General features: G+C 38.1%; 2 protein-coding genes across 5 annotated transcripts in view; one reads left to right on the forward strand and one right to left on the reverse strand.

Annotated features, from left to right (window-relative positions):
- LOC128878076 (adenylate cyclase type 3) overlaps positions 1-5826 on the forward strand; it is a 29397-nt gene extending 23571 nt beyond the window's left edge. Inside the window, exon 9 of the mRNA XM_054125928.1 lies at positions 724-5826. Within this exon, the coding sequence (XP_053981903.1) occupies positions 724-906 (183 nt within the window). The 3' untranslated portion in view covers positions 907-5826. The remainder of the gene's footprint in view (positions 1-723) is intronic.
- Positions 5827-5962: 136 nt separating this feature from the next.
- On the reverse strand, positions 5963-24733 carry LOC128878077 (uncharacterized). Of its 4 annotated transcripts, none has more exons than XM_054125930.1 (5): positions 24591-24733; positions 13710-13925; positions 12472-12764; positions 9957-10016; positions 5963-9747 (listed from the first exon to the last, which is right to left on the reverse strand). In XM_054125930.1, the coding sequence occupies exons 1-5, from the start codon at positions 24594-24596 to the stop codon at positions 9453-9455; spliced, it is 870 nt and encodes a 289-aa protein (XP_053981905.1). In that variant the 5' UTR covers positions 24597-24733; the 3' UTR covers positions 5963-9452. The 4 variants fall into 4 exon arrangements, with proteins under 4 accessions (XP_053981905.1, XP_053981904.1, XP_053981907.1 ...); XM_054125929.1 differs by having other exon boundaries at positions 13692-13925; XM_054125932.1 differs by lacking the exon at positions 9957-10016.
- Between the last annotated feature and the right edge of the window lie 852 nt (positions 24734-25585).

Below are 25585 nucleotides of genomic sequence, written 5' to 3' on the forward strand. Positions count from 1 at the left end.
TCTTATTTGACTCCTTATTGTTGGGTATGGGAGGCGCGGACACTACAGTTTTAATCCAAAACGAAGCGCAATTTTACAATACATGTACTGAACTAATATATTTATTTCTTATTTGTTAAGATATATTTAAAAATGATCGAGATGCAGCAAATCTCCTGGAACATTCTCTTCCGAAATATACAAAATTGTTCTGATAGAAGACGCCAACATTTGCGAAATGGTTGAGGAGTTTTTCAATCGTTTGATTTTTACCAAAATGATAGTCGTTCTATTAAAAAAGCTCATTTTTCTGAATTATCGTTTTTCCTTAATAAAATAGCAAGCTAAAATAGCAATTGTTTGGTATATTTCAAGTAACGAATATTTCAGAAGATTTGCTATATCTTGTTCATTTGTAAATATATCTTAACAAAAAATTTTTTATATCAAGTTCAATACTTGTACTATAAACTTGCGTTTTATTTTAGTTCAAAATATATATTTAAATCTTTAAATAAAATTCTTCAATCGTGCCGATGACAACTGCGTGAGCTCCCTTGACGACTCAATATTATCTCCAAAGCTAACAAATCCCAGCGCAATCTGAATCTAGGTCTAACGCAGACACTATACTCTATACAGTGGTACTTTAACCCAGATTGAATTCCATATAAATGAAAGCTGAGCACTCATCTTAACACAGTCATAGCCCAGATCTAATTACAACCATCATCTCGATCACAGGTCACAGATGAAACTCGAAGGATCCTCGAGCCGTTCGGGTTCGGTTTCGACAAACGCGGCCTCGTGTTCGTGAAGGGCAAGGGTCAGCTGTTGACCCACTACCTAGTGTCCAAAGACGGCGTCTCCTTGAATCTGGACAGCGACCTGCCTGTCGAACCTACTCATCCCATCATCTACCAGTAGGCTACTACTCGAAGGCTCTAAATTTCAACGCAAACTCTTCCTTGCTAGCGAGGAATAGTTTCTCTATCTCGAAGATCCTCGAGGAAACGATTCGAGGGATCGTCGCTGGAAAACGACGAGCGAGATCTCCGAGTTCGAATCGACGCCAGTCTCGTGGGGATTTCGAACAAGTTCGAACGATCTTAGGCAGCTCTAGGTGTGTTAGCCTTCTAGAGTTAAAGAGGAGAAACGGATGGAAAATGGAGGATAGAATGGGTCGACCTTGGGGAATCGAGGATCACTGGATCCAAGGATCAAGAACAGAGCTGAAACGGCTTTGATCGGTTCCGTCGATTGAAAGATCATTTAGTTTCGAACGTTTGTCATTTTTAATAGATTTTCTATCGCTATGAGGCTTCGGGCCGCGACTTTCGTTCAGTCCGTAAATTTTTGACCGTTCACCAATCGGTTTACGATCAACTCACTTGAATCCTCCGATGCATCTTTCAATGGGAGACTTAACCATCTGGTAGAATAATTTCTCTTTCAAGGAGAAGCTCGCGCGAGCAGTACTGACGAAAAATTTGCCTAACTCGAGGAACTCTTAAAACTGTGTTCAAACGAAGAGTCGTTGAAAAGAGTACCCAGCTCTGGTTGAACAATCAACGTAGCCGATTTAAGGAGAACGTTCATCGATGACAAAGAACAAGATACAAATCGAGGAATAATCATGTTCACCGAAGAGAATATTGCGTTATAGAGTGGATGTCGGCATGAAAGTGATGAAAGCTTCATGATGTCTCAACTGTGAACGTCGTGAGTTGTTTTAGCTAAGATCAGGTCTTTAAGGGAGTCCTATGACAAGGATGAACCAAAACGAAATGGAGCTGTGATGCAAAAAGAAGAGTCGACAGTAGGCTGACTTCGAGGAATTGATGAAGCAGGAGGCTGAATTCAGGAGCTATCGAAAATTCATCGATCTGCTTTTACGAGCATCCCTGAATTACAGACGTTTTATATTGATTAGAAATTCTGCGCCGATCTGAAGGTCGATCTGATTGCGAAACAGTTCGAAAATGTCTAGAGCAAGCGTGACCAGAATTTAGGCAGATGATAAATGGGACGTTGAAGACTTTAGTGCAAAAACAGGTCTTCTCCATCTTCGACCATTTCCAGGCCTGAATGTGTCCTACAAATTAAAAAACTAATTATAGTTCATTTCCTGAGAAATGTTCATTGTTTTGTCGATGATCCATTCTTGCACTGGGGTCTTCGATTGAGAAACGAGGAAAGAAAGAAACGTGTAGTTGACCCATCGATCGTTCACGTCACTCTAGAATCGATACGTAACTTAAGAAAGTGTCTAAATCGTAATCGTTGTGGTAGATCGCTGATCGTGACACTATTTTTCTAGATCCTGCGACGAGCACGCTCGATATTAATTAACGGACGATCGATTAGTGGTAGACGAAGAATCGTCGTTTTTCTCAATGTTCATTGATACATGGAAAATATTGTGCTTTAGGGATTCGAGAATTTTCCAAATATTAAGGAACACCCTGTGCAATGCGTTTTCTCGATCATCGGTATCGTCAACTGTGTACTTTCTTAAGATCTCGCTCGAATCATCGTAACTGAAAATTCTTCCTGAAAAGATAACTGAAAAAGGGCTAGAATTGCAACGAGGACTCAGTGGCCGAGCGTGTAGCGTTCTTGCTTGCAACGAAAGGGTTAAAAAAAAAGGGTCAAGTTCGCGGATTTGAATCCCAACTGGCTGAAATTTTACTAAGCTCCCTTTTTCCTCTAAAACTATACAATTCAACTCAATTACGTCCTAACATTCTTATAAAAGAATCGATTATCCGACATTTAAAATTTCAATTGTTGCAATAACTGAATCGTTGACTGAGACCGGTGCAGTAGTTGGATCATGATGCAGTATTGGGCAAAATGCAATCCACGATTAATGCTATCAACTATGAAAATAAAAAAATCGAATACGATTAGCTCTGCTACGATTGCAGATTATACAAACGTAGTTTACAATTAATCTGACAATTGTAAGTGAGTATCGCGAAGTGGATCACTGCACAACTCTGTGGTGTAATTGCCGTAACATCTGAGTCACAGAAGCGATTATTATTGTAATACGAATTGCAATTCAGTGTGTAGCTACTGTCGAAAAAAAAGTACTCTTCAACTATCGAACATGAAAGTATGAAATTGTGTATTGTAAATTTAGTAGAAACTCGACGAATTTCGTCTTTCGTGGAACTCTCTATTTCGTAGAATCGCGAAAGAAAATGACAATTGCAACGAGACGAAACGACATTATGGGAAACATCGAAACTGTACACGAAAAGTTCCATGGCAACTTTTGTCTGAAAGTCTGTCTGCTGGCAAAATATAAGAATGGAACATGGTAGAACCGAATGTGTATGTGAAGGAATGTATCCGCTTCATTGATTGGTAAAGATGAACACAAATGGGAACTGTAATCTCATAATCTAGAAGAATATTTAGAAAAAAGTCTGTTAAAAATACAAGCGCTGTTTCAAAATTAAAATCGATAACCGAATTTTAATAGTTTTCAATACAATCTATCCTCTGTGATTTACATACGAAGAAAGGTTAATAATTTAATTTACATGGTTTTATAATAAGTATTGTACTACAGAATGAATTGAGAAAGTGCTTGCATGTTTAACAAACTCGATTCAAGTAAGAATCATTCCGATCAGAACTTTGCTATCTATTACATTTTGGTGTACTCGCTACGTTTGAACTATGAAGTACGAATGCATAGCGAGGCCCATTTCATCGGGGCCGTCGACGAAAGAATCTCTATAGTTTTAATTTAACTATATTTTTCTGCGAACAGAGTCGTCGATTTATATTAGAAAAATGTTTGAACGGGCGGAGGTTTCTTAGGAGCTTAGATCCGATTTACTTCTCGAATATACAAGGCATTTCATCGAGTTCCCAACATTGCACGCTGTCAAATGACTCTTGAGATCGAAATAGGACGAATTGTAACAGTAAAATTTCCTCGAAAGACTTCTCATTTCATAGTTATTTGCGTTTGAAGGCATTTAGACGCGCAACCCCTACTTGCACCAGCGTTAATTACGTAACGAAGACTTGGACAAAAAGAAAGTTTCTCATCGAATTCGTCTTATCTTGTGATCAAGTATCGTTTGGTCGTACTCTAACGGGCTTCGTGAGACATCTCGTATCGAGTCATCCGTAGTGACTATAACACTCCAACACGGTCGCTGATATAATAATTTATTTTTCTACAGTTTGAGTCACCGAGTTGATCACAGACCAAGATGATGACTCGAGTACGTTACAACGCACACACGATCACGATGGAAGATACAAAGTCGCGATTATAATCCTTTTGTCGGAGACTATTAGTTTATAATAGCGCGAGGTTGGAATTAGTCCAGCCAGGCGCGCTCGAATCGAACACACAAACTTTATAGTTAAGTATGAAACGTCTGAACAAGTTGCAAACTTGTCGTTCGCACTAATAAGTTCTTTTTTTAACTCGAACGTCACAATTTTCAAATCGAACATGATTTTACTCCAACGATAGTTTGCGAGAAAACTGCGTATCTTGAATGGTTGGACTTTATCTTACGAAATGTTCTTTTCTAACGATGAATGTATATATATTTTCGTGACTCGCGGTCCGAAAGGGTTGAAAATATTAGTAGCGGCGAAGAGAAAGTGGTGCGACCGAATAACGAGAAAGCACGGCCTAAGCGGAAACGAAAAATTGGGCAGACTGAATGGATGTAGCGATAGAAGCCACGGAGAACTCGAAACGAACTCTTTTGAAGGAAAGTAGAATTCGAACTCTTCCAATTCATTTAGCGAACCTTCAATTGCTAAAACGATCTTGGTTTCTAATCACGAAACGATTTTTCAACTAACTGGAACTAGAGAAATCGAGCTAGTCCTACTGAGATAACAGTAATCCTCGCTTATATGTTACACGCCAGAGATGTGCATTATCTAGATAAAAATATTAATTAAATAAAAAATCGAGTAAAGATACTTTATCTTTATCTTTATTCGATGACTGTCGGATAAAAAAATGTATTCGACGGATAAATTGAATCCCACGTGAAGTAACTATCTCACTTCATTCACAAATTCCATGCACCGAATGAATAAAAATAATCGCAAGAATGACACAGTACCCTGTAAACGAGAAAGAATCCGTATCATTTATGCGGGGATTACCGTGCAAGTCCCTCGATTCGACACAGCGACCAAACTTACCACTATCGTCATCTTCGTCGATCGTTTTCCTTCAAAAAGGAATCTTTCCTTCGCCAGAGTTTCGGAATCGCACAAAAGGATAAAGCTGGAAAAGGGATTGTCGCGCGATGACTCGATCTCAAATCTTTTCCACTGGTATCGCGTACTTCCAGTTGATATCCCAAAAATCGACACAGTCCCACGCATCCTCCGCGCACGGAACAGAGACTAACGATGGAGAGTCCAAGGAAGACAGCGAAACATGGCACACTCAAGCTAACGTTCACGTCGGACCTGGTTGGTGATCTTGTAAAGTAGCAATAAAAGGAACTACGTGTACATACGTTGCGTATTATATTTGAACGACAGGTCGAAAGAATACGAGGGAAGGTGAACGGTTGTCTTTCAAAGTCGTTGGAACTACTAGAAGGGGTTGCAACGACCCGGCCGAATGTGTGTATAGTCGTGTAAGGAGAATTATATCATTGTAGATATCCTAGTACCTTAGATGTGAGACTACGAAAAGGGAACAGTTGTTGTAAACTATCAAAGTATACTTCTTCAGACGGAGTGACACGCCGGGGACACGCGGGGGGCGAGTGGAATCATGCGACTGTAAAATAAACGGCCCCTTTGCCGATGTACACAAATGTGATTATTTTTCTCCCTCGTCTCTGGTCACCTATACAGAATAACACATCCTTTATTTTTTATCGTTGTTAAAAAAAAAAAAAAGTCAAAAGAATACATAAAGTAATTAGAATGAAAAGAATAACTTTCAATATTCGAATTAAAAGTGTTCCAATAATTTGAGTTGGGAAGTATACAGATGAATCCTTGGAAGAACTTTATTTTCAAATTTATTTCGAACATATTCGAAAGTCCTTTACAGTAAGAAGCGACTGATCGAACAAAGGTATGAAATAATTTGACAATTTTCGCCCTCTCGCCTCTGGAAAAAGAATTAGCTGGCTCGGGAAAATTGAACGAATCAAATTACAGCGTCTACAGACATTTTACATTTATCATCTAAGAGTAGCGAAGACCGCGATGTCTTTATAAAAATCATATCTGATATATATTATTCTTTGTTTTCTTTCTTTTTTTGTTTTATGGAAAATCGTGCGCCACTTTGTGGAAAAATATTCTCGATTCGCACGAATTACTTTTTTATCTTACAAATCGGCGAGTCCTAGTCCTCAATTATCGTTACACCGCAGAAGTTACATTTTCGTCGAGGTAAAAAAAGGTTTCCTTTCGCGAGCATGTACATCTAATGTTGTACATTAAAAAAACAAGATTAGAATGCAATGTTGTTCTTCGTCAGCGCGACAAGTTCTCAGGATTATTTTAGAAATTTCGTTGCTTATCAATATAAAGAACAACGCCAAAGAAACGAAGACACCACTTCGTAACGTTTGTACACACAGGATGTCTCATAAAATGTGAACGCACCTTTAGAAATAACTTCTATATAGAAAAATAATTTTAAACAAATTTTCTTGTACAAGTTCTTTGTCCTAACCTTCTCAAATCGTAGTCGTTTCAGTATTGTGTTAATCTCTACTCAAAATATTATTGGAAATTTATAGAAAGCATTATCAAAGTGTTTCCAAGCAATTTACGAAATCGTGTACAAGGTACAAAGCATCGATTGTAAACATCCACTAGGATACATGTTTATACAAATGCTTTTTGATTACTCTCGTAGATTCATGATCAAATTTGTGCCCAGATTTTATTGGACACCCTATATATACTTACAATATACTTATAGCACATGCGTGTACGTGTACAATTCGCGATTATCTTGTGCAAGGTACCAACGGTACGTAATCCTAAGAAAAATATCTCTCAGCATGTTTGCTTTTATGAATGTCGAAACTCGAAATTCCATTGATTCCATTCAAATTAATTCAAACTAAAAGATTGAAACGAAATGCAGAAAAGCATTCTACAGGATGTTGACAAATATGTGAAACTTGTATCGAAATTAATTCTTCGAATGGAAAGCCTTGGATTGCAAAATGGAAAAGGACTTTTTGATTCGATTCGTCACGAGAGATTAATATCAGGGAAATTTTGTACACTTTTGTCAGCACCAGTGGAGATTTCGAATTTCACATTGAGACCCATTCACGATATATGTAGATCACACGAGCTGCCTTAATATTACGATTATCGCAAAGCGGGAAGAAGATATCATCGATCTGACGATCGCGTTTGCGACGAAAATTATCGAGCGTTTCGATTTATCGTAAGGACTGAATTCTCGGGAAGGATCCAGCTCGCGCTTCGCTTAAAATTACGGTGTAAATGTTGGAGCGATTGTCGTCGAGAGAGAATCGTGTAAAGCACTTGAAGAGTCACGGATTTTTACCTAATTCGTGCATGCTCGTGCACGTTCGTGTATACACTGTGGTCGATTTTGTATGGCATACTAGAAACAGGCAACATTTATATCTACCTATTTTAAACAATAGGGCGAAGCGATTAAATTTATTAAATAACTCACATAGTTACTTGTTCTTCATTCAATAAATGTGCCGAGAGAAATGAGACGACGTACATACGCTATGTCATGATTTGACACTCCGATAAGAATGGTGTGCAAAATAGTAGTTTAATTTTTATTCTTCTATTCACTTACACCACTATCATTTCAAAAAGAAAACATCAAAGAAATTCATAATTCTTTAATTACCACAAAATGCGAAGGTTGCCTGTTTTTAGCGAACCATTCTGTAGATGAGAGAACGAAAGAGGAGTCCTGGAAGAAATTGGGAGTCCTATACCATTATACGTGCTAATCAGTCTTCATAAGATCAGCGACGAAATAAAAATCTCTCAATCCTGTCCACGTTCTACTCATTGTTTTACACTTTACTTAATCCAGGACTTATCTTTCCTTCTCCTTGCATCGATTTTTTGACATTTTCATTCGGACAAAGTTCTAAAAATTACAAAGCTTAGAGGACTTTAGAAGTCACTTTTAAATTTCAAACGTAATAATGCAATGACGAGGATAACTTTTTCATTGAAAGTATTCACTGCATTTTTTATTTTATTATACGTAAGAAAAATACGAGGTAGCTTTTATTTCAGAAATTTTTTATACAATTCTGCTCGCTTATCGATTAAATTGAGTGACTCGTGTGAGTTACCTCGTCCGCTTGAAAACTGTGCAGCAACGATCATTTTTCGATTATCGTCTGCCCACCGTTTTTACATTAAAAAAACGCTCGTTAACGCCTTGGTTAAATATTCAGCACCGTATCAAAATTCCGTATTTTCCGACGAAATTCCGTTTTCATCGTCAGTCGTCGAATACTTGCATTCCGTGCACCCTGAATTGTATACGATCCAAACCGATCAGCGTTCTGTTTTATTGTATCCTGTCAAGCTCGTTCGTTACATCCTATTTTCAACTACGTGTTACTTTCGATACATCGACATTCGGTATTTATTTTATCATTTAATGTCTCGAGTGGAATTAACCTTTAATAAGTGATTATCACGCGTAAAAGGTTAATTTTTTCGCCACACATGCTCAAGCAATTTGTTCCGCCATTGTAGAGGACTCAAAAGGACTCATTTATCCGCTAAAGGCGATTACAATCTTTGAATATATTATTCCTCGATGATACACTACTTCTGTGAATCCTTTCAGAAGTTCAAAATTAACTCTGTGTTCCAGTCAGAATGGTACCCAGCTGGTAGAATTTTAATAACAGAGAGCTCAAACTATATAACTTCAATTCACACAGCATCAAATCTCCTTAGACATATAATAAAATGGAGAACCTAAACAATTTAAAGAGTTTGCATAATCCCTGAGATTTAGCTAATCATCACCAGTCGCTACAAACTAAAAGCAAACGAAAACACAGCTACCATTCAACTCTAAACGTCCTCAAACCCTCGGTACAAACTCCCGCCGTGATTCACGTCGTTGATCTTCACACTCTCTCAAGTTGCAACAGAAATCCTAATCCCCGAACAGTGCTAACATCCCCAAACTTTTTCGAAACATCACCTCAGATCTTCAAACTTCCTCAAATCTACTGGAACGCGTACCAAATCTCTCCAAACTTCCACGAACGTGTTCGAGGGTATCGAAACTTACACAAAACTCGCTCAAATTTCGCCAAACCACCGCACACCGTTCACCAAAGCAGAGAGTCAACGCGAATGATCGATCAAAAGGATGATCAACCGTCGAGAGGATCGCCGGCACCCGGTCGGCCGAACTCCTGCGAGGAGCCAGGCTGTCGATCGGGCACCAGCAGCCATCCTCACGTCCTCACGAACTTGTACACAACACCGAACACCAACACGCTGACCAGAACCAGCACCAACGCGGTGACCACTTTCGCGAACGCGTTCAAGCCGCTCTCCGTGTGCTGTTGAGGCCTCCTGGTGGGAATGCTCTGCTTCGAGGCCAGCCCGCGGGCCAACGCCGGAAACGCCAGGCTCTGGGTGAAGGTCAGCTTGTGCAGGGACTCCGACAAGGAGTACGGACCCACGGAGCCACGTGCTGCTGCCCTCAGGAGGGAGTACTCCAGGTCCAGGGCGTCGAACATGCTGTACCTGTCGATTAAACCAGGTGTTAATTATGGCCATGTCGCGGGGAATTAAGGATGACGACGTTTCGATGTCTTCTCGGGTGTTTGTTCGTGTTTAGGTGGGAGGTAAGCAGGCGAGGGCTTTGGAATCCCTCGGGAAGAATTCAGGTGTAGTGCTGTTGCAATTGGAGTTAGCTAATTATTGTGGTCTCAAGCTCTTTGATAGTTGTATACCTTGTGTGTTGAGTAGTGACGGGATTAAGCGTCTCGTGAGCAGGTTCAACTCCTGGAAGGCTAGATTCAAGTAGTGTATGAGTATTTTGAGAATGAGAACAGTAGTTCTAAGTATTACTAAATGAACACACACATATTTTCATTGTATGTATTACATAATATCAACGATATCTGTGATTTATTTGGTAATGTTTTTGTTTACGTTTGGCGTATATACTACTATTACTGTTTGTTTTACTTATACAATTTTAGTGTAATGTAAAAGTTCATGTTTATGGTATATATTTGTTTTGAATTTGTCGACATCTTAATCAATTGTCGCTGATTTATACTTAGGCAGTGTATACGCTCAAACTAAAATATATTAAGGTTCTAACTATGAATAAAACAGAAATGAACATAGTTATTATGGACTCGTGTAAACTGTAGGTTTATTTAAACTTGCCTTGTATTTTTTTTTTAAGTATACGCCTTTAATAAGTTGCACTAGAAGTTATTTTACATCCTATGTGATATTACCAATAGTAGAACCTAAATTATACACGAGTATCGTGAGTGTAAGTCTAACACTGTGGATAAATTTATTTTGTAAGTACCACGAATTTTCTCATAGCGAAGAGTATAGGTTAACAATTTTAATAAAATCCCTGATCTCACTTCTAAGAAATAATTCTTTGTCATCCTTCCTTAGTCTACCATCTCATAGAAAGTACACAGTAGCTACACATCAGTGGTTCAGACATTCAGGCTAGCTAGATTATAGGTCTAGATTGGGTTTATGCTTCTCACTCACCTCTCCATGACCAAGCCGTTACCTAGGGGATCTTATCAAACATGCTGAGCTTAATCCCATCCCTAATGCTCGGTTCCTGACCGTAGGATAGTTCAATAATCACTTTCCAGATTGCTTCTCCAGAAGCTCAGAGCATTAGATACAAGATTTTAAGCAGCATAGCTTAAACCTTTCCTTGTCCTATTGAAGCTGCTAGGTACAATTATTTATATCAAGAGGGAGTTTTGTATTAAGAGAGTAAACAGCTATAAGGGTGGTAAAAATAGTTATTTTTTCTTTAAACACTTTCAAAAAATTCAATTTTCTACTTGTTGAAACGCAGCTTAGTTCATATTCTTAGAAAATATGTCAACAATGTAAGAAAAAAGTTTGCTTGATTTCAGATATACTACTGTGACCTCTAGAATTCCATCCGATAGTAGAAAAAAATTACCAAATGTACCAACTAAACATACCTAACTTATTCTCAAAGTTAAAAAAAAAAAATGGAATAAATTTTTCTCTGCAAAAAATATGACAAAAAATACTCGATATATGGCCTAGTAATATGGTTTCTCCTCTTAATAAATGGAGGAACGTTTAAAAGTGAGAACACTATTGAAACTTTAGGTAAAATTTATCGGGACGAAATTTTCGTGATAAAATTATAAATTATGCAACAACTCAGAGTGGCCTTTAAAGGACCTTTCCATCGACGTGGAAGTCAACCAGTTAAACGATCCTAATTCCAAACGTGGCGGCATCGTTCAACCTTCAACCAGCCAGGTGCTTCGCGCCGCTGTAAATTCCGTCGAAAGGAACTGAAAACGTGTGTGCTCCCACGGATCGATTCACTGTCTGGGTGAAGGTTTCGCCCTTGAAACTTCAGATGGCGATGGAAAAAGTGGGCGCAACCAAGTGGAAACGACTTCCGTCTCGGCAGTGGGAAACTACGAGGTCCGAATTATACGGAATACCCGCTCGCGATTAATATTGCTGGCTACATAATGAAGGAGAGCCTAGTCCACGTGCTCGGGGTAGTCGCTCGTTGTATTTGCATGGTGCCAGGGTCGCGCCTTGACAAGAGCCAAGATCGACGTCAGAACGTGTCAGCCCGAGGGATTATTTCCAGCTCCACTTTCCCCGTTCCGCAATTTCACGGATCGAGAACAGAGACCCCCCTCTTGCAGAGGTGACGGTGCTAGATCTGGAATGCTGGCTTTCATTTTTCTGCAGATCTACACCTCCGCGATCACAAAAGGAAATGAAATCGGGATTCCAGATTTCGTTCGCAATTTTCAGATCGACCGATCGAGAATATTTCGTGGAAGAGGGAATATCTGCAAGGTACCTGACTCTAATTTTGATGGAACCTTGAAGGTTTGTTGAGTAGACAAAAATTGGAGGTGTGAGGATTTTTTTTAGATGAAAAAATTGTTCGAATATACAATCTAAAATAGTTGATACAGACCAAGTAGTCAAAAAATGTTCCCTACACGCAAGATCAACTCTCTAAGCATTTTGTTAACCTTGAGAAGGAATGTCAAAGTCTCTGTTCTCCCTATTACACTATCATCCCTTACACAAGAACATACGATAGAAGAAGAATAAGAAGTTCTCAATAAAGGATCCATTTTAGGCCGAAGTAAGCCTCCGAAAGTTTCAAAACGGAGGATTCTGGTAGTTATCGATTACAGAAAAAGACCAATGAACATTTCACAGAGGTTTAATCAGTAACTTTACCTGCTGCTGCGTCTTCTGTCTTGGGAGTGCATCGAGGCGATCGCGGAGCTTGGCATGGAGCGCAGACTGCTGGTGGTCGAACTGGAAGGACTGGGGGGCAGAGGGGGCGGTTCCTCATCAATGGATGTCCTGTCCGGAGTTGGCGGGTTCTTAGACCCGGAATTGTGGTGATTGTGATGCAAATGATGCAGCTGCAGCCGAGCATGGTCCGGATGAAGTAAACTGGCGCGTCGGGACTGCTGAGGCGTCACAGCGGGACTGCTACTCGCAGCGCCGCAGGGCGACGGCGATGCCTTTTAAAAAATCATCCGTGTGATGTATTAAGCGCACCGACGCCATAATCCACTATTTTCTACTAAATTCATCGTCCGTTATCCACATAAGCCGTTTATTTTAAAAGTGCCATGTATCGTTTTCTTTAAAAATGTGAAGTTACTGATAAAATTTGATATAATTTATTGATACGCCTTTACTTAAAAAAGATTGCAATTAATATGTTGAAAACTACTGATATAGCAACAAAAGTTGTACGAATTATTCATTGAAGTTGATAAGTGTCCAGATATTTATGAACGAGGGTGTAAATCCTTCCATTTGTACGCTCAAGTTTCGAAGCTGAAATCATGAAGGGAATCTTTCCAACTGGTCGCAGAATGACCTCACGTGTACTCCAAAGCAGTCATTCATCAAATCTACAGTGCGATAGACTTTATGGCAACGACGGCGACATGGTGCCGTTCGACATGGCCAACCAGTACGATAGGTAGCACAACAACTCCAACATACTTCATAGTTATCGTTCTACAGTCGTATAAATCATAGTTGGATCTTATCGCACGTTAAATCGTTACGTCAAAGGCCACTGTATCGATACCAGAGCTACACTTTCTCCCAGAACTTATCCTTTTTTCTCTATTATACAGTAGAGATACACTTTTCCCATATTAAATCTTATTCTTTCAAATGATGAGGAGGAGTGAGTTAGAAATGACGGCAAAAGTGTCGAACTCTTAACATGTCAACAAATCGAGCACCTGTCGCTAAAAAACTATCTGTCAAGGCAACAGAACATTCTGCTAATGGAATGTTCATATAAACATGTATACAAATACACGGAGCTCTACTGTATTGCAGTTACCCACGAATATAGGACCCAACAATAAATTGCAATTTATTGATCTTGGGAAGTAGTTATGGGGGTTGATGGAAACTACACGTACATCCGTCGCGAAGGCTACCTGGATGGAGTCGATCCCACTGTCGTTCACGTTGTCCTGGACATCTGGGAACACAAATGCCTGCGCTTGTCCATCCGCCTCGCCCCTTGGCGAGTCGCTCGGCCATACCTGCAGCAGAGGAAGTCCGCCACGTGTCTCTACGTTCACTTCCGCGGTGACGACGTTGGTCTGCTCACCCGTACCGAGGCACAGCCTGCTCAGCTCTCTCAGTGGCTTCTGTTGAACAACAACTATTTACTCACACCTGGATTAACAAATACAACGAAATCCTAAAAATTAATCGCGCTATTAAAGAGGGAATTGCTTTTCTAAGATTGAAAATCTTTTTATTTTCGAACAGCCGAAATTCATGTCCCGTTATATATGGTGAAAAATGCTGTGAGGCGATGAAATTGGTGGGTGGTAACAAAATAAATATGTCCCGTTACACAGTTTGAAAAGTGGAGGGAGAATGCGATGAACTTAGTATCTCCGATATAATTAAACATTTATGATACATACAGCATCATTCAGTGTTTGATTAAACATTAATAACAATTACGATTCAGAATAAGTATTCGTTCTAAATAACAAGACATCCTCTGATATAACTATATTTCTGTCCTGATAATACCGTTCCGCGGTTATGTCACTCACACGCGTGCAACCACGCGTTATGCACATACCATTTACGTCACGTGAGACCTGTCGCTGGCTCGAATTGATTCGCCCAATGAAAATGTCTGCGGAAATATCATCGCGGACAAGCGAGTTTGGACGTGTATTGTACCAATTGCCTGATCACATTATCATTGAATTATTCATCGGCAGTTGCGTCGGATATTGTGAAACAAAATTACTGCAACGATTGTCCCTATTCTCGCGCTAATTAAATAATAACAAAGATATGAGTTTGTGATGTTCGTATCAAGTATTCTTATTTTATCAATGTTAGCATACAGTTTCTACGTTAAATTTATATAGAATTTATATTATCCATTGGATGATTGATTTAATTTTGATTAAATAATAAATGTCATGTGTGATAAATATTAGGTAGTATATTATGTATAATGAAGTGCAATAATATTTGTCTTCTATATGTATATTATGTATACATGCATACAGTTGTAAGAAATCTAAACGTGCGTTAAATGTATCGAACGTTTAGTTCCACGTCTGCATCGAATTCGGCTTTTACCACAACCGTGGATGGACAAAGCGAAAACTCGAATCAGCTTATCGACTTTGAGTCCTGAAAGCTTCCTGTAATTCCTTCCATCGTTTATAATGATGGAACAATTAATCTGCGCCCACAAAATATACAAAACCCGCATATTCGGATTAAAGCATTCAACGGTGCGTGTATCGAATAAGTGGATGATTTGGATGAATAATTCATGAAGAAATGTATGGTCATTTCAGATATTAATTGTGTATTCTGTTTCAAATATGCCTTTAAATTAAACAACGGAACATGTGCGTTTTGTTACAAAGAGAATTATTTATGAATATACATTTCTAAAGTAGACACCCACAATTATAAAGAAATACTTTTAATTAAATTCCCGTGTGATTCAGTACAAGTGTTTATGTATCTTGTCTTTAATAGTTTTGTAACAAAATTTCAACTTTGTAGACATTTTTACGAGTTTCAGTTTGCCAGCTAACGTGTTAAAAATGGCATGATAATTTGTTCGACAAAGGTATCCTTCAAGTAGCTTTAATAATGGCGCCATTAACTTGAAAACTCGTGACAATGCATCCCATAAATAAATCCAATGCGAACTTTCGATTCGACGAAAGTTTGAAAGTCTTCGACCTCAGCCAACCCCATCGCCCCCGCCCAGTCTTCCTGAAATATTCTCAGGATCGGATTTTCATTAAGGCATGTTTACAGTGACGCGATGAAGGTCACTACGCGGGTAACACGGCTCGATTCTTTGCAACCCTATGACGTAGAATGGACGCACGAGAGGATTTTTGCAGCAACAGTTCGCCGGTAATATTTATCATGGCGTGGTAATAAAAGTGCAAAGTTCGCCACACAATTCAATTTCTTTTCCAGTAACTTGTATTTAAATAACTGCATTATGATTATTTAACCCCTTGAGGGACGAATTTTAAATGAACCTTAAATAAACAAACACACACACAAACCAAAGCAATTTTCATCTGTGAATGGATTATAAATTATGTAACTATTTTGCAGGAGTTTTTTTTTAAAGGAATGTTCTTTAATATTGTTAATTAGAATATATGTTTAAATAAGATATGTATATACGTAAATGATTGGATATTTTTGTAAATTTAACTTTGGAGCTTCTTAAAAAGCAATTAGATTTTCAATAATAAGTTGAACAGTTTTCATTTCAATAACATTTTGTTTTCTTATAACGGAGAATGGTTGAACAGCGCCAACATCATTTGAGTATGAATATTCAAGTATGGATAAATTCATTTTTTAATTGATGATGATATTTAAATGACAAGCGATGTAAATTTTACCGTCTCCAGAGACTTTTTTATCGCTATATAATTAGCCCGACCTCGTACAAAAAAAAAGAAACCGGTGGTCAAACAGACGCGACGTTGCGAACGCAGATCGATAGAGCGCAACCAGGAAGCTCCGTAATGAAGGTAGATGGTTCTTCACAGGTTTCCCATGCCGCGAATGGGAGCCACCTGCATTCCACATTTGCAAAAAGTGGACCATTTGCTTCGAGACAAAGACCACAATGGACTCGTGAGATGGTAAGGGGTTAAGCTAACATTTCCAGCTGACTCGAGAAGATTGGCCTATGGCTACTGTTAACCGATTCAGGCTACGTTTCCATTATGGTTATCGCAGACAGAATAAATTTAATTTAATTGTCAACGATATTCAAAAGGTAAAATCTAATTTTTTGTTAGATAATAGATATTCCTTTTAAAGCGTCCTTGATCGCTTTACTTTTGAAGAGAATCGTCATCGTAAGTCAAACGTCGATAATACGTATGTTTTATCTAAAACTAGATTACACATCCTATTTTATTAGAAAAAATATAAAATAAATGAATATTAATTATCTATTCTTTTAATTGTAAAGTATGGTGGCTTTGGAATGTTAGTGCTCTCTAAAGTGATCCAAATATAAAGTTCGTATTATTTTGTGTACCTCGTAGTCATTGTTCCACTAGTTATTTTCACCGAAAACATTTGTTGAGCTCGAAAATATTTACTAAACTTTTAAGTAGAAACGATGCTGGATAATAAGAACACGAGTTATTCTTACTGAAGAAAAGAACTTATTGTCAAATTCTATTTACAAATGTCTTATAAACCTAAGAAACAATAAGATCCAATCATGAATCTTATAATTTGAAATTTACTTCACGATATTGGTTACTGGGTTTAACCTTGTTAGAATGAAATTACAGGATTGTCTTACTTTATGAAGCAAGGAAGTGTCAGACAGACAATGGATTCTTTTCTATTGTCATGGTGTTGGGGACCTGTGACAATGCTTTTTGTGACACTTTTTGCAAGGGGTGGATCTGTGGCAAACAAAGCGCCACTGTTTGAGCGAAACAAGAACTTGGCTGCGGTCCAGGCGTTTATATGAGAAAAATGAGCCGTCACAAAGGGTGCTGACAACAAACAGCTGCTGAAAAAAATAGGAAATTTGCCTAATCCTTCCTATTTATAGTCGACAGTTACTGTCTCTCACGCAAAGCTCCGTAATTACCATGTTTGTGGATGAAAATAAGAATATTAAGAATATTTATGAAAACAAGGGCAAAATAGAAACAGTTTCTATCTTCATTATTTTTTTTTAATTTTAATATGTATTATTACTTTAGTTCAATATTCTTAAATATTCTTTTGAATAGCGAACTGTCAGTGATCTTTAAGTAGTAATTGCTAGTATTTCTCAAACAATTTCAGAAAAATAATAGGGAACAATGTATCGAGTGAAAAACTGCTATTGGATAAATGTATTCGATTAATGTTTAAGAAACGAGCAAGTGCTCCAGCTTTTGTCTAATTGTGAGTACCATTTGTCACCAATTTTTCAATTTTCTTATCACACAGCATCCGTACCATTCGATGAAATAATCTACAGTGAATTCATAGTGCTCGTGAATTGGAACAATAGCTCTTTTGTCACTGAATAGAATAGTTTGTACAGAACACACACACACACGCGCGCGCGCGCGTGTGGACAATTTTATCAGACAACTGAAATCTTCGCAAGCTACTGTGTTTTCACCGTGATTGTAATAATTTTACTTAAAAAATTAAAAATACAACAGTTACAATTATATTTGTACAGATTAATTTCCTTTTCTCCTGAATTACTATGTATTAATTCATCTTAATTTCAATACATAAAATATAAATATAAACATTTCTTTCTTCCCCAAGTGTTTATTATTTCAATTTTGTCCTGAATTTCTGCAATTTTTTTTTAACAAAATCAAACTACATTCTTTTAACGAAATAAATAGTTGCCAGCGTGAAATACAAACGAAGCGCTAATTTTTCTAGAAACTTGTCCAGTTTTCCGATGAAAAATCGTCGTTTAATTTGTCACGCTTAATCCCAGCGTCAAGCAGCGAATTAATTTTATACAGTCGCTCCTCTGCCTGCGTCTGACAGTCCATTAAAAAATTGACGACGCGTCTGGTATATTAAAATGCCGGAAATTAATTAATCGCGTACCCTCGACTCGCCGGGAATATTAAAAAGTTCGCTGCAGCATGGAATGGGGATAAATATCTTCGCTGCAAGCTCGCCGCAATATCTGCGGCCTAATAAATTGTAAATTTGCCAGGGTATTCTCGCGCAACGAGGGAAGTGAAAAGTTTCGATGATTTTCATCTTCTTCTAACCACCCGCGCCCTCGAGTTTGTTAGCTCGCTACGCGACCATACATTAGGAATATGCTAATTGGAAAATGTAAGGGACGATGTTTAACAATTTAATTTGGAGAGTAACATTACTTATGAAGAAATTTCTGTAGCAAGAATAAAAACGGGAGTTGTTATCATTTCACATACATAATTATGTTTAACGTCAATTTTGGAACAAAATGTCACTATACCCTTTAACCATTTCGATATTGTTTGATTTCAATACAATAAAAATTAAATGACAAATGCTTCACACCCTCCAAACTATCGAGTAATGTTCCTCGCTAAATAAAACAAGTACTTGCAATACAATTTCTTACTGATAAAACATCTGTAACTTGCATCAAACTATCCTGCTTCTTTACGGTCCTCCGATATCTCAATTCTCATCAAAATTAACAAACACTTGCGAGTGGTTTAAATAATTCCCTAGATTAGCAACAAAGCATCACTATCCAGACTAAATTATCCAGGGACACTTCCTTTTAAACTAGCTTACTCTGCACTTTGGCCGCCGTGGCTCGTCTAATCCATTAAAAATTTCATGAAGCCGGGCAAGCAGGAGGCGAGCCCGTAATCGCAGCTAATGATTTGCAAAGCGTGTCGAACGGACAGAGAACGATGTTCGTGACCGTGACTGAAAGATTCTTGGCTCGTGCGGCCTTGACACGGCACGGTCGATGAAGGGAAGGAAAAAGGGGTTGCTTTTCCTTCCACGACGCCTCCACGCGTGTAAACAGAAACACCTCTGTCGTGAGAACCGGTGTTCGATTAATTTTTATGTGTCAATTATGACAGAAAGTCGCCCAGCTACTGCGCCTTGTTGAAAATTTCTTTTTCACCCCGAAAAGGATAAAAACGTGACGACGGTAGAAAAGGAAATTTCGTATGATAATGAAACGATACTATAATTTTAATAATAACTTTAATGTGATCTGGAATGATACCTGTGTCGCTTTCGAGATTTAAAATAGTACTGACCGTTTAAAATTACCGATGAACACGACGCCGATGATCCGAACGATGACGGACCGTGAAAATGAAAAAAAAAAGAACAATACGGACGACATGGAGAAGAGCACAAATTGAATACAGATGTATATTGGACAGATTCGTTATCGTTCGAATGTTTGTTTCAGCGCAACGAAACAGAGATGTAAGAGACGAGTATCGAGGTGATCGGTTGAGGTATACAGGTATACAGTAATAAGGTATACAGGTAAGGTACATAAGGTAATAAGGTACAATAAGGTACAGTACAGTACTGTACAATAAGGTACGGTAAGGTATACAGTAATTTAAACGCGACAGTTAAATTTAGATATTTCCAAAACAGGGTTAAGTTATTTAATATTTATTTTCCTTAATAATTGTGTAATCTTCTGTTGTTTTTTTATTGTGTATTTATGGGTGCATTATTTGTGTGTAGATAGCTATTAAAATAACGAATAAATAATCACAATTAACACTTCGACTAGCGACCTTTTTTGAATGAGTCTGCACTCCAGAAAAGAACCGTCTTTATTAATATAGACTGGAATTAATTTCTCCATACTGTTTCCAAGAATTGGGTATTGCAAGTAGACACACGACAATTAATAAATTCCAGGAGGTAGATACTGGAATCACAGCGTCTATAAATAAATAAAGCTCCTGGTAAATGAAGTGTTAAATTTGCCAGTGATACAACACGCCTACATGGCCGCAAGATGAATAGATGTCATGGGTCAAGATCAATCAATTTTTCTTTTTCTTCTTTTGTTGTTTATTTTAGTCCTGAGCAATTTGTCCCTAAAGAAAGCATTTTTTATCGAATGGACTGAACGAGAGAGCATTGAAAAAGTTGGGGATTATTGGCGCAGACATTGATTGAAATTCGAGGCTCTCGAACCGAGGGTGAGAATGTCAAAGGGAACTCGAGCCGCAAACTCTTTGGAAGCCAGCAGAACGGCTAACTTCGTGATGTTGTGTTAGGTGATGGAGAAAGAGGAGTTTATTTTTGGCCCGATTTCGTGAAACCCGTCATCGCGTGGACACACCGAGGGGATGAAATTTCCACTCTTTCAATCACTCGCATACCTTTATAATTTCAAATATGAGACAATTTTTAAATTAATTACGAAGAATTTTCTCATTTCTCAGATCACTATATAAACAACTGACGAGCAAACGTTTTAGTCTGGAACGTAAATTATAAAATTATCTCATCATTAAGGATCAACAATTTTTTACATAAATTTTTGAAACTGTAGTAAACTATTTAAAAAATATATGTAAAATATGAATATATATAAATCCTAAAACGTGTGGTAGATGTTAATGTTCCCTATACCTGAGGGTTAGAAATTATGTAAAATGTTGAAACCAGTTACTCAAAATAAAGAATTATAAAATTATCCAACTAATGAGGCCTAGAAACTCCGAATGATAAAATTATGAAAAACTATGAAAATAAAAACATACAACGAACACCGTACACTGTAGCATAATTATATTTTCCAAACCCCAAGTTACCCGAATAACCTTTTTCGGAATACGTTTTTCGACGAAAAGAAATCGGGGACCAAGTAAGTTAACAGCAGTGATAAAAATGGGAAAACGCACGAAAAAAGTTCGACGATCTCGCTGACAGGAGTTAGTTTCCTTTCAGAAAATGTTACGACGCGACAACAAAAATACACCTTTTCAGAAATTAATTAAAAGGATCGCTTACAGAATAGTCAGTAGCAACGCTGATGCGCCGAACCGGAGACATCACCCGACGTTATTTCGCTCTGATAGCGAAACTGGAAAAAGAAGAGAAAGAGAATCTCGTTAAGCCTCGGCGAATCGTCGCCCCTTTCATTCCGAAAACCGAGCCAGTCAGCCGCAGGATAACCAAGAACTAAGGGAAACGATTGGAGGCCGTTGTTATCAAGGTTACTTCCTCTTTTCCTAGTTGTTTTTACGAGGCGTTCCTATGTTTACAAATTGATTCGAAATAAAGTCACCTTCGTCAATGAATTACGAGAAAACGCATGCGAGTGTTGGCTTTTCATTTTACATGACGTTTATATCTGCCTTACAGACTGAGAAAATTATTTTTGAATAACATATATTCGCGTGGTAAAAATGTCCCGAGGGTGGCTTGTAAAGGGGTTATTTTTAAGAGGTCCTAATACTTTTGCAATTTTCCAAGTTTTAAAAATAAAGATATCGAAATTTGTTTAGAGATGATTATTTTAGAAAACTGTATTTTATGAATGAATTTAACGAATAAAATTATAAGGGAAGTTATTTCAAGAAAATCGACTATACTACGATGATGATCCGTTCATAATTGAAGGAGAAGCTGTTTTATTTTTTTTTTTCAGAAAGTACAGTTCATACGTGCAGTCTACTATTATACAGTTTTATAAACTGGATAAAGAAGACAGCAATGAATGATTTAGGAACAACGCGGAGGAAAATTCAATATCAAGATTTCCTCAATATAGATATCGACGTTCAAAAAACAACATCAATTAAGGAAGCTTCTTGTATTTTTAATATCAACGAGGTAACAACACCAGGTAACAAGGTTAGCTAAAGAAGAACAACTTAATAGCGTCGAACAACAATTTAGTTTCAACGGAGCTCGAGGAAACTTGAAGAAGCAGTCGACGAAGAGTAGCAAGAAGAAAACCTTCTTCAACCTCAGGTTCCAAGTGAACGATTTAGTTTGAAGAGATTTTGAAGAAGCAGACTTTGCTGAGAAAATACACCAACTTCGTTTCAAAACGGATTAGAACTCGTTGAAGTTGAAGCTCCTTGAATCCCTGGAAGATCAAAGTAAATGATTGAAATAAAAATACGCGAATTAATATAAGCATGATCCTATGGTATTTCAAAGGTCACCGGAAACAATCCCCTCACCGTCAAAGAGCTCGTAGCGAACGGTAACATCGCTATTCGATTTCTGTGAAGCTTAACCTTTTCAGAGATGAGTTATTTTCTTTGAAATTTATGAAAATTCAATTATGTTGTCAGGAAATTTAATTGTGAATAATTTAAATGCTACGTTCCAACGTTTACCATGTTTAAAACAGATGTGAATTTGACCATTTGATATTTTGAAGGAAGAAATATAAATTTGACTGGGATATAAATAATCAAACGTTATTAGTATTTCAATTTGACTTCAACGAACATAAGCTCTTCAAAGACGAATTAATAGATTTAAGAACAATTTATGTACATTGGAAAATACTAAAAACAAGATGTGATTTTGTTTTTCACCAAGCACTTTTTAAAACGCATCGACACAAGTTTACCTCCCAAGTATAAAGAGACCAATACATCCACAAGTAAATGTAAAATTTATTAGATAAAGTTCAAGCTACAGATTTAAATAACAAAATGTTTCAAACTTCATCTTACAAGATACTTCAGAACCTGACCAAGATCAATACTAAGTTCCAAAGAAAGCATGAATACCAGGAATAACCGATGAAGAGCGAACTTTGATAAACTTCCTCAACGTTTACTCGGTGACGCTTCACGCTACAATAAAAGAAACCTTTACCAAACTTCTGAGAAACATGAAACTACCGGGAGTAGGCAAATTTAATTTCATTTAGATTTCATCTTGTTTTCAAACAAACAAAGTGTTTCGTTGTTTTGTGATTTCAAATTTAACAATAGAAATCATTCTCAAAATGGTATGTTACAACAAGAGTTTATTTTAAGAAATCTGAAATAATAACTGCACGTGAGATGTACAAATTATGCATGGAACATTCGAAACAGTCTCTGTAGATACCTGAATCGGAGTTCAAGAAACTGTCGACCCAGAAACACCACGCTAAATCCCCGCCCTTCGCTATTCAATCATTTCTTTCACGTACTTTTTATCCTTCTATCATCCCATGAAACAAGAAACATAAGACCATGCTTAATATAGTAGCTATCACATTGTATTCTAGCATCAAAATCTCTTCAATGTCATTCTAAATTGGAGATTCATGGAATGTGATTAGGCTCACTCTAAAATTCAAGATAAATTAATTACAAACGCAGGATTCGCAAAACGGATGTAGAAGTTGTACAGAACAGAGACACTCCATTCACCTTTGTCGATATTCACAGTGCTTAAAAATTCTTGTATCTTCTCGACCCTCTTCTTGATTCCTTTCTGATTCACCAAAATCAAAGAAATGCTCTCCCAAACACAGAGCGCTCCAATAGCATCCATATCCTCATCGTCAGGACTCAATTAATACTCTCTTCAACCTTCAATTTTCCGATGGAACCATTGAAAAAAAGGATCACGTTTATTTACGATACTGACACGTCGAAATAGGACAAAAAATTTACCCATAGAATAATAAAGGAAGACTCCAAACCTTCGGATAAAATGAATATAATCTCGAGATTTAATTTCAATTCAAATCCACGAAACACAAAAAGCAATTAAATCCTCGTGAAACCTTCAAACCAAATCAACAAAATCTCATAGAACTCATCCTAAGACATGTACACATCGAATAACAAAGAAAGACTCATTCCAAACCACTATATAAAATAAACTTCAACATAAATTTGAGATTTAATTTCAAATGAAATCCACGAATCACACATAAAGCAATTAAAACAATCCTCGTGATACCATCAAATAAACAAAAATCTGGAGCATCGAGAAACCTAAGGAACTCGTCCTAAGGCGTCTATAAATCAAAGAAGATCCACTCCAAATAGAATAATTACATTTTCAAGAGTAAACTCCAAACGAACTTCACCAATTGCACACAAAACAATTAAAACAATCCCGATGAATCGAATCCTTGAATCTAAGGAAACGTTTATCTCCGAAGCACAGTGTTCCGTTAACCCTCACATCCTTATCTTTAACACTCTCTTCCTAGGGAACGATCAGAAAAAGGATCACGCTCACCCCAGTAACTGACCCGTCGAACTCGACCAGGAGGAACCGTGACGCGACCTGGTCGCGCGGAAACAGGACGCGTTTGATGTCATCGAGCGACCCACCTGCATGCTTCCGGGGCCGAGCTCATGGCCAAGGGTTACGGCACGATCCTTCGACTCGTGCCCAGGTGCCTGCTTCCAGGAAATATCGGCTCCTCGATCGACGTCCTAGGGGGTTCAAACTGCGACTGGTTCCGCTGGTCGGGACGCTCTAGACAGAAGCGTGCTCCGCAAGAGAGGGGGATGGGGTTGCCTTGGTCCGGTCGCTCGCAGAGGGTGGGGATGGATGGGCTCTCTATCGCTGTAGGGGTGAGAGAGGTCCACCACCGCGGGTTCTGACGAGTGTTTGATTTACCCTCGTATCTCACGACGAGGATTGATCGTTACCAAGCAACATTTGACTTAAATGTTCGACCGGGGGATGAAACGTTTCCAAATGTTTGATTCACCCCGTGGCATCTTGGAAATTAGAGAAACTGGAGCGTGGAGTTCTGGAATTAGTTACTGAGGTCGTTGCGAGGGTAGCTGAGGGTCTAGGGTATCGACTAGAGGGCGCCAAACTTGAAGCATGCGGGTGCTAGCGTGTAAACTTCGTGGGTTTCGATGAACTACTTGTTGGACTCTTGTTATTGATGCACTGGGTGAGCAACGGGTCATACTTCAATATCTGGGTATTAGGATTGAATTGCTTGGGCTATTTGGAGAACTGCTACTGTTAGGTAGATATAAGGATGAACTTTTGATAATACACTAGCATATTTCACAAACTTCCATAAAGTATCTACTACGTTCGTACAGTTAGTATATATAATAATTCACAAAAAAAAGCACCCATAAGTATCTCTTTTAGAGTTGTATTGGTTGCTTGCTTAGGCTGCTGCAGAAGACGGAACGAAAACGGTGAATCGATTCATCGAAAAACGGAAGGAGGCTCGAGAAAATGAGTTCGGATTACCAGCAGAATGGAAAGGTAAAGAGCGTGGGACAGCGTAGACGGAGAAATTTTGAAGTAGCTGCATAAGGTAGCTCTAAGGAAATCCAAGGGAAATTCGCAGTCA

Source organism: Hylaeus volcanicus, chromosome 6 (assembly GCF_026283585.1).
Source record: "Hylaeus volcanicus isolate JK05 chromosome 6, UHH_iyHylVolc1.0_haploid, whole genome shotgun sequence".
NCBI lineage: Eukaryota > Metazoa > Arthropoda > Insecta > Hymenoptera > Colletidae > Hylaeus > Hylaeus volcanicus.

Excerpts from the sequence above, each read along its gene's own strand:
- LOC128878077 (XM_054125929.1), bottom strand. Across the intron at positions 12,765-13,691 it reads AGGTAGCCTTCGCGACGGAT|GCATCGCCGTCGCCCTGCGG; the intron begins GTACGTGTAGTT and ends ATTTTTTAAAAG. Across the intron at positions 9,748-9,956 it reads GTCACTACTCAACACACAAG|GTACAGCATGTTCGACGCCC; the intron begins GTATACAACTAT and ends TTTAATCGACAG.